Source organism: Temnothorax curvispinosus, unplaced genomic scaffold (genome assembly GCF_003070985.1).
Source record: "Temnothorax curvispinosus isolate PA1 unplaced genomic scaffold, ASM307098v1 QBEX01008653.1, whole genome shotgun sequence".
NCBI classification, from domain to species: domain Eukaryota; kingdom Metazoa; phylum Arthropoda; class Insecta; order Hymenoptera; family Formicidae; genus Temnothorax; species Temnothorax curvispinosus.
This window is the reverse complement of record NW_020218433.1, coordinates 29367-40000: the sequence shown is the minus strand read 5'-3', so window position 1 is coordinate 40000 and position 10634 is coordinate 29367. Positions and strand designations below refer to the sequence as shown.

At 32.3% G+C, this 10634-nt stretch overlaps 1 protein-coding gene across 1 annotated transcript in view; it reads left to right on the top strand.

The window, feature by feature from the left end:
- Positions 1-10423, top strand: part of LOC112458091 (serine/threonine-protein kinase SIK3-like) — a 139763-nt gene extending 129340 nt beyond the window's left edge. The window contains exons 9-10 of the mRNA XM_025021527.1: positions 1117-1313; positions 9315-10423. Coding sequence (XP_024877295.1) covers positions 1117-1313; positions 9315-9818 — 701 coding nt within the window. The 3' untranslated portion in view covers positions 9819-10423. The remainder of the gene's footprint in view (positions 1-1116; positions 1314-9314) is intronic.
- The last annotated feature ends 211 nt before the right edge of the window (positions 10424-10634 follow it).

Below are 10634 nucleotides of genomic sequence, written 5' to 3'. Positions count from 1 at the left end.
TTTCAATTTTTGCACCTTTGTTGTTTTCACTCTATACCAGTTGAACAAAGCGACCTAGACCAAAAATGTCCTTATAAATTTTGTAGCCAAGGGTTCACTCTTTACAACGGTATACCACATTTTACTAAAATTATTTGTTGTTAAAAATCGGCACCGAAAAAATAGTGACGACTTCGCCCCGGTCTCCCCTAATCTTTACATAACCTTTACGTAACGACAACACTTTTCAAGGTCATACTAATATTGCTATGTAATGTGTTACTTGAAACCTTACAACTTTTGTCTAAAACATTTTTTTGAAAATGCATAGTTTTCGTAAAATTTAAGGATTTCCATACTTTTGCCAAATCCTGTATATAAATTGTTGGTTTTATCTTCCGGTAAAATATTGCATCTGCATGTATCTGTAATTGCTTTGCAATATTACATTGCAACTTGCAATATTGCAACATTAATGCAATGCAACTGCAAGTTTGGCTGTATGGATTTTTAAAAATGACGTTTTTATTCTTTTTTTATTTTTTGTTGTTTTTGAAGAAAGTAATTTTAAACTATTTTATTAATATAAATTAATATATTTTTATTAAATAATTTATATAAATAAAAAATACATATTTATATAAATAAGAAATGCAATTTAAATAATTAAATATATAAATTCCGTATAACACCATATGTAAATCCAACCTCCACGCGATACACTTTGCGTAATGCTAATTTCGGCAGTACTGTAACTTTCAAGTTCTATATCTCGAAAAGTACTTAATGAAAAAATACTTTACTATAGTATTTTGAAAAACTTTTAAGGTAAACTACATGAATATATAATAACAAATAATTTTAAATTTGTAATAAAAAAAAATTCTAAGGTAATCTTTACGTGACTTTGTCAACACTATTCAACTTTATATTAATATTTCCATGTAACGTGTCACTTAAAACCCCACAACTTTTATATATAATATTTTTTTCGACAATGCGTAGGTTTCGTAAAATTAGGGGTTTCGACACTTTTTATACGCTCTGTATATTCTATATGTCAAATTCAAGAAACATTCTTTGAGAAAAGAAATTTGAAGTTAATATGTCATGATTTTTTCTGTTTATTACTTATAGGTCTTAGTGGTTTAACTACGACATCAGTACAAGGTAGTATCGTACACGGTACACCGGCGCAGCCACCAGCCACACCTTTAGATTTAAGTCCACTTAGACATCATAGATCACCTGCCACTACTCCTGTAAGTTACTCCCCCAGCAATAGTCCAGCATTGGATATGATACAAGAAGAACATCCTGTAGAAATATCAAGGGTATGTAATACTTTAATAAATATGCGGAGTAATTTATTTTAGACATCTATCTTAAATATTTTTAAAACAGTACATTTAACAAAGAAAAGTTTTAAACTAGAAAAAGAAACTCCAAAAAAGAACCGGATTTCCGGGTATCCGAATACCTGCCTGCTCACCCGATACCTGTTGTATACGGTATATGGAATAGGTTCCGCGAGTACCGGGATAATTCGGGTACTCGTACTATGCTGGTACCCGCACAATGCAGCTACCCGTCTCGATGCGGATTGCAGAATAATAAAACATAAATTCTCACACGCTTCAAAAATTATATATAAAATATATGAAAAAATGCTTTTATTAAATTTTGTAGTTTTTTTTATAATTTAGTTTAACAGAATAGAATAGAGGGTAAATGTTTACAATTAGAGCCTGACCTCCGATGACCTTGACCTTGACATATGTTGTCAAGGTCACGGGTGTCGCGCGCGCGCGCGACACCCGTGTACAAGTCTGTTTGCGATTGATTCGCGTTCGAACGGAGTCTTACATAAAAGTCAAGGCGCACAACCTCCGCGCAACATTGGTTAGATGACGCGCTTTAAAATAGTTTTCAAATGTTTAAAGTTCCATTATGTATTACACGGTTACACTTGAGTGTTCAACTGTTTAAAGCGCGTCATCTAACCCATGTAAGTATTCTCTGCTTTAACAAAAAGACTTCAATTTATCAACAATTTACTGCTTTAAATGTTGTGTTTTGATAAAGCAGCGACTTTCTCGCGAAATAAAGTATTCTCTGCTTTAAAGAAAAACGTAATATTAGTCGTTTATGCCTCTCAGTACTTAAAATAACTGCTATATTTTCGAAACTTTTTTGTTTATAACTTTTTAATAAGAAGCGACCCTCGACTAAAACCTTCTGAAGGTCACTCAGGAGGGTGACCTTGACAACATATGTCAAGGTCAAGGTCATCGGAGGTCAGGCCCTAATTGTAAACATTTACCGAACAGAGTATAATCAAATAATCAAACAAGTAAATAAGCTAATCGTTAGAAGGACCAAAATCCATGGTCGAAAAAAGCATTTTGATGATTCTGACCAAAATCAATGGCCGTATTGTCATGACAATTATAATGATAGCCAGTATATAGGGTTGATTAAGTGGATCCTATAGTGGCAGTCGTTACCGACATTTGGTTAAATACATACAACTTTTAATTGGCTTTACGGAATTGCAAAACTCTTTTACGGAATTAAAGTACGCACAAAAATGAAGAGCGCTATAGTCGATTTTATATCAAAAACGCAAAAAATTGAAATTTAAAAAAAAAAGTTGCATGCTTTTAACTTTTATGCAAAAGCACATGCAGGTTGATAGAATAAGCAATATTGGGTGTAGCACAGTATAACCAGTATGTTCACTCTCTGTCGGCACCTTTGATCTATTGGTTTCCGATTTTCCGCCATGTTTTTCGGTGGACCATTGACGTATCAACGGTTAAAAACGGGTTATACTTACAAGTAACACTACCCAAATGTCATACGCCGATTTTTTTGAAACTGTGCACACATGTAGAACTTCGAAAAATATTTGTGTCGTGTTATTTTATTTTTGCTTATAAAGCGTTTTAAGAGAGTAGAAACTACCCTCGAAATATTAACCTTCTCAATTTTCTGTATAACAATCCTTTAGGCCATGTACGTCAGTTTTTTGTAAAAATATAGATCAGAAAACCCTGAAACTCCTAGAGATAGTATTTTAGTGCAAAAACTATTCGGAATAACGTACATAGAGTTGAGAAGGTTAATATTTTGAGGGTATATATATATATATATATATATATATTTGAGGGTATATATATATATATATTTGAGGGTATATATATATATATATATATATATATATATATATATATATATATATATATATTGTTTGAGATCGTAACGACTCGCGAAACAGACGTGACTCAGATAGATCATCTTGCATCAGTCGCATCGTGAAACCACGTTAGATTGCATGAAAATTGTTCGCATAATGTCTCGCATCAAATTCGTCGCGTTGATGTTCAACATAGCATGGATCTTTCTAGCATTCGCATTTTGGAAAGTTCGCCGACATTCACTCGGCGAAAACAAAGTCAAGTAAACGAGCTAAGACAAAGGAAAGATCCATGCTATAAACATCGCGTGAAAAACAAGTATCGATATCGGCGGATCATCACGTGCAACCAGTGACGTCAGCACGATGACGTAGGGCTCCGACGGCCAATCACCCTCCCGAAATTCGTAGAAATTTGCCTGGAGGGAGTTTCGCCTCGGAGGTGATAAAACGACCGCCGCCTCGATTCTCGCTCGTAGATCAACCGCTAAAGTATATCGTGTACGACCGCTTGTACTTTGCTTCAACCGCTTTTTCGCATTCGCGTAACCGCTCGCCGCTCTTGCCGTGCTAACCATTGTGCGCGCTCACGGTTTTTTCCTTCACTGCAATTATTAAAAACTTTGTAAATAACTTGTACATACTTGAACTTTGGGAACATTATATAATTTATTTCATTTGTACTTGCTGTCTCTTTACTTGTGGTCGTCTTTCACCTCGCGCTATCTCGCGCTACCGCGCGCTCTCGAACATATACATATATATATATATAGTCCCTATTATATATATATATACTCTTAAAACGCTTTATGACCAAAAATAAAAAAATACGACACAAATATTTTTCGAAGTTCTACATGTGTACACAGTTTCAAAACAATCAGCGTGTCACACTTGAGTAGTGTTATTTGTTAAATGTGCAAAAGAACTGTGTACATTATTCACTCTTATTAGGAATGGTCTAGGTAGAAATACACAAAAAATTATAGAAATAAAAGTGATTAATGAAATTGCTGGAATAGCAATGTTTCGATGAATTGCTCGAATGCTAATTATATTTGAAATAACTATTATAAATTATGAGATTAAAGTGGAAATTATAAAAATTTAAAATAGTCCGATTATTATTTGTCGTTAAAGATTTTATATGTGGTAAAGTTTAATTAAAATTAATAATGCAAAGCAATATAATTTTTTAATTTAAACTTATATTTATTGTCTATGCAGCGGTATTTGTTAAATACATTTACATGTATACATTTTATGTATTTACATATACGGCGGTATTCATTCGTGTCTCCAAATAATCATTTTATTTGAGTTATTGGATGATCGAAAATTATGATTTATAAATTTTAACGTGTAATATAACCGCATTCTAAAAAATAATTTTTTTAAGTATAAATGTGGGAAACTGCTGCATGGGTGCTTAAATGTTGTTAGTTCAGCCTCTGTTAATAATTTTTGTATAACATTTTTTTGTAAAACAATATTTTGAAAGTGCTCATTCAAAATCGCTTCCAACGAGCACACGTAAAAAATAAAATTATCATGTGGCAATTTTAAATTCCTGAAATTTGAATTTTGGTTTCGGTATGCCTAAAAAAAAAAAAAAAAAATTGTCGAATTCAAATTCTACGTGATCGATACTGTATCCTTCGCAAATTGTGCATGAATGTTTCTTTAAACATTTACGAATCAAAAAACCGCATATATAACGAATTAAATTTTTTTTTCAACTAAATCGAACTTTTGATAATCAACATCATCCGGCATAAATTAATTAAAAAGTCTGTTTTTACTTTTTTTTCAATTTCTTTGATTTCATCTTGATTCCATCTGTTTAGGTCTAACAAGATATTGTTGAAATCATTCTCGCAGTTTTCGTTCCCCGTATTAAAGAAATTGTGAAACAGTAATTTTTTGAATGCTTGAATGAACGCCACGGCAGGAGGGTTCGAACAGTTTCCTTCTAAACGAATTTTTCCAAAAGTTTTCTATAGGATCTTGATTTAATCTCCTTGTTTGCACAGAATCAAATCCTTTTTCTTTGAGGCATTCCCATAATTGCAGCACGCCTGAAATAATAACTTTCCAGCTAGGGTTAAACTTCATTTGATTTGTCATGTTTTAACCATCGTGATTAATAATTATTAATGAATCAAAAAACTCTAAACATTCTTTTTTGAAAACGTGTGAGCGTGCAATTTTTCTCCCTTATATTTCGTGGTAGAATTTAATACGTCAAAAAGTTTATCCATCTTGTCTATGAAAGTTACCGTTCCAATTGCCTCAGGTGATATTTTCTCAAAATGCATATTTGTACTTATACCTGCCACTATAGATTGACTAAGAAGCTGAGTAGCTAATCGAGTTTTCATTTTTTGGAATGGACCTGGATTTACATGAAAGTTAGTTAATTTCGGTGCCAACTTGAACCGCATTACTTTATCGAGCTCATAAAATTGACTTACGTACTCTATCTAGCAAAAAATTGGCCAAACATGAAAGTATATTTTAAAAACATATTTTGCGTTGCCTTCATCAAAGGCGGCACATATCGAATAGGAAAAATATCTTGCGGTCGTTTAGCGTAAAATATGGGATATCAAGCGTAATTCTTAATTCATTTGCGAGCTGCTTATTTTTAGGACCCATATATCACACACTACGGCAGCAACTGTTAAACCAATATTTTGCAATTGAAAAATACATTGAGCGAGTAATTGTTTGAGAACTGCAGTTGAACAAGCTGTATTCGAAAGTTCGTAGGTTGTTTCTAATCACCAAAAATACTTCTTGCAATAAAGACGCATGAAAATTTTGCTGGTTGAAATTGCTTTTCATTGCCACTATCATGAAAACCGACAAATTCATCAGTCTTTGTAATATAATATAAATGACATTTTAATGACATTTCATCAAAGCATATTACGTAAATTTTTTCAGACTCTTGCATAGTTGCAATGGTCAGTAAATTGAACACGTTTTGATTTATGCCGTTCGTAATAGAAATATTAACTGTCATTCTATTGAGTTGTTCTACTTGGCAAATAAAATATCGATGACAAAGACCTGTACGCTCTTGGCCCTTTAAAATACAAATTCATGCACAATCGTTTAAATTGTAGGGAATACCTCCGACTTCGGGCTTGTTTCTTGTCAGATAATACTTGTTCTCTTACGAACATTGCTATTTGCGGTGGCAAAAATTTTTCACAGGCCTCCAAAAATTGATCTTTGGTTACATGTGCCATTTTTTTATTATTTTATGCAAAGCAGCTCTCTTTTTTGTTATTATTCTATTTTCTTTTTTTAGCATTCTAATTTCTGCTTGTGCCTTTAATTTTCTCGGAGTATGAGCAGACAAATCGTTCGTGGTTTGAGTAACTTTATGAATACTTTGATTCAGTAGCGGTTGGACTCCTTTGTGGTCCCTAACACCACTGGACCCTGCGGTAACTGCAATGTTAGGATCTGCCATACTGCTGTTTGCTGAAAGAACGATGATATAAGGCTGAAGATAATTGGCGATGATGTTAACTGGTTCCAAGTCGACATTGTATTCCGCTTGTACATCATGCTCTGCAGAAAGCTGCAACCTTTCTTCCTCTTCCACCGAATGAGTGGTTTGTCAAATGCCAGATGAAGTGTTAGTTTTTACATTTGCACAATTCTGAAATCAGATTTCATAAAGAAGATCACGTCTATCAGGATCAAACCGCTGTTTACATGCAGAATTGTTACAAAGATAATGGCAGTGACAGTCTTCAAACTAAAAATGAATGATAAATTTAATTCATTTTTCTTTCCATTATTTGACAAACACCATTCATGGTCAATTCCAGAGCGGAAGAACAATGAATTAACTTCATCAGCTGTAGCATATTTATTAACTCTTTAATTGACCATTTCTTTACTTACGTTATTCCGATTATTTTCTAAGTTTTCATCCAAATTGAGAGTTGGTTGAGCCAAAGGAAGCAAACGGTTTTTTAAATTATTTGCATACATTCGGTTCTCAAAGTGGTGGCTGCAAATTTTATTGCTGGAATACACATGTTCTGGTGTGTGTTTTTTTTAAGATCCTCTCGACGACACGCAATTGCCTACTGTTTTAACCTAAAATTATTAAACTTTTGTATAACAATTTATATTATTCATGATTTAAAGGAAAAAATTGCCCTGTAACATGTGTGTACAAAGTCTTGACATGTACAAATTTTTCGTCATCTTTAGGGAAAGTAAAGAAATAGAAATTTGAGTTCTTGCTCGTATTTTGACAATCTCGAACGCTGCAAATTTTTTAACTTCTGTTTTTATTCATTTTGGCGACACATTGATTAACGAATTTTTAATTTTTGCGATACCACCGAAAATTTGACCGCTGTGGCGTCACACCGACTTTGCACTACCACATATACAAAAATCCTCTGATTGGTGGCACCATCAAAAATGGCGATGCGCAGTACGGATCGGCGTAAACCACAAGAAAGGATTGAGTGAACATACTGGTTATACTGTGCGTGTAGCAAGAGATGGCGCAGCAATCGGACAAGGACAAATGTATAAATATCTCATTAGACAAGGATATAGATAACATAGAAAATAGAAAAAGGATTAGAAATGTTGACATTATCAACATCGTCGGAGTTCGGCTTTCGCTATAAGATTCCCTTGAAGTCTTTATTGCTAATTAGGTTTTTTCAGAAATTAATTTATGAAAAAATTTATAAAAATGCACTTGCTAGCATTATTTGTAAATAAGCTTATCCCAGATAGCACAGTTGATCTTTATGAATTCATAAAGATCAGATTCAGATCTTTTTGAATTTATAAAGATCAGCTGTGCTATCTGGGATGTTACAAATTTTATACAATTCTTAATATTTTTTATTTTTTTTATAACTTCTTTACAAATATGTTAATCTAATATATTCAAGTAAATTTTGTGAGAAATAAAATATAAAAATTAAAATTACTTAAGATCAATATTTATTTCATTATTTGCTTAGGCAGATTTTTTATTATTCTATTTTTTTTAGAAAATTTCTTTTTTAACAGTAAATGTACAGTGATGAGATTTAATTCGGTCCCTTAACTGTGATCATTATTGACATACTTATTTAATCGCCAAATATAATATATTGGATTGATAATGAGAAGAAACCGAATTAAATCTCGTTATTGTATATTATAATCATATGTTATATAAAATTGTTGATTTCTTATAGAATTAATAAAAAGAACAAAATAATGTCTTACTTTTGTAGAAGTTCAAAATTTTATTTAAATATTGTGTTTTAATATAATACTGTTATAATCATTTTAATATAACTTAATATAATTTGGTAATTATGCATAAAAAGACCTCACCTGCCAATGACCTTGACCTTGACATATGTTGTCAAGTAACGACTTCTCGCGAAATAAAGTATTCTCTGCTTTAACAAAAAAACTTCAATTTATCAACAATTTACTGCTTTAGGGTCGATTCAAACACAGCCGTGCCGTATCCGTACCGTGCACGAAACAGAAACATCAGACAAGGATGGAGACAAAATTAGACAAGGATGGAGACAATAGGTATCCTTGTCTGATGTTCTGTTTCGTGCATGGTACGGATACGGCACGGCTGTGTCTGAATTGACCCTTAAATGTTATGTTTTGGTAAAGCAGCAACTTTCACGCAAAACGAGATATTCTCTACTTAAAAAAAAAAAAGTCGTAATATTGGTCGTTTATGTCTCTCAATACTGAAAATAGCTGCTATATTTTCGAAACTTTTTTTGTTAATAACTTTTTAACGAATAACGACCGCCGGCTAAAAACTTTTGAAGGTCACTCAGGAGGGTGACCTTGACAACATATGTCAAGGTCAAGGTCATTGGCAGGTGAGGTCTTTTTATGCATAATTACCTATAATTTTATTGAGTTAAATTTAACTTAAAGAAAAACATTAATATTTAATATTTCTTTATATCAATATATAATAATAGCCAGTAAGTATCGATGATTTTCTTGTTTCTTTTTCTTAGAAAAAAAGGAAGTAACGGATAAAAAATTTGTAATATGCTGTAGTACCGCATAATCTTACTTGAAATGTTTAATTTTTAATTTTGATATTTGTTTACAGGTACCACCACAAATTTCAGTAACAGATGTTCTTGGAGGACAAGTGACGTTAATTAGTTGCTCGCCATCTCCATCTCCATCGCCAGATTCACTTGAAGATGCATTACCTCATTACAACACTCTTCCGAGTTTTATTATTTCAGAGCCGTGCGATCCTTCGAGACCTAGTATAACACGCGGTATCGGTAGACCGCACAATACGATACCTACCGAAGTCGAGGTTCCTTTATCCGATGAGTCAAGCAGATTAAATTCCGAAACTATATTAGGTCGTGTCAAACAAATAATAGATGCGAGAGCGCCACCGAAAGGTTTTATATTTTCAAGAGAGGAAGTGGAAGGTAGTGGACTTAGTTTAGAATATCCCGGTGGCGTACAAATTGAACTTAGGGTATGCGAATCGGAGGAAAGAGAAGCGAAGGGAATAAAGATGCGTAGGATTAGTGGGGACCAATTGCAATATAGTCAACTTTGTCAGCAATTGATTTCATGTATTACTGTTTGACGACAACCAGCATGTAATATAATATGTTTTTATACATTACGTTACATTCCTAGTGTAACATACACTATTCATCACAGTATTGCACACGTTGCATATACACAAATGGTATTTTTAAATTACCTTCATTCTTCATACATATAATAACATTAATGTGTTATTATATTCGTGTAACATTCAATGTATTATACGTTTTTTAGTGTTTGTTTCGAGAGATAAGATAAGAGCCATCTTATTTATAATATGAAATTGTAAATAGGGAAATATATTAGTTGTATATTTATATCTTCTAAAACATTGAAATATTATATTATATGCATGTTTAATAATTTTCAAAAAACAAACAGTCTATTTTCTTTATATTTTAACTATAGCAGATGTTGTGTAAACTCATCAAGTACTGAAAAATTTCAATGAAAAATTTATTCATGATTATGGAATTAATAATAGCACCCAGTGTAGATGCAAAGAATGACTTACTGATTCGTCCAGTCTATTTGCATGAATTCAATACATATACTGACTGAGTGCTATTTATGTTTTTTATTTTGTTCATAATATTTTTTTATCAAATATATTTTTAATGTTAGAGACATATACATAGATAAAATTTCAAGTTTTTTAATTTGTATTACTTTGAACTATTTGTAAACTTAATTATATAAGGAAATGGGAAATGAGAATATTGTAATTTGTACTAGACAAATATTAACAAACACAGTTCTCTTTCTTTGTGCCACATACAATTTATGAACAGATCTATAACATAAAATGACCTTACTGTAAATAGTTACGTTGTGGCGAGATGTCATTATTTAC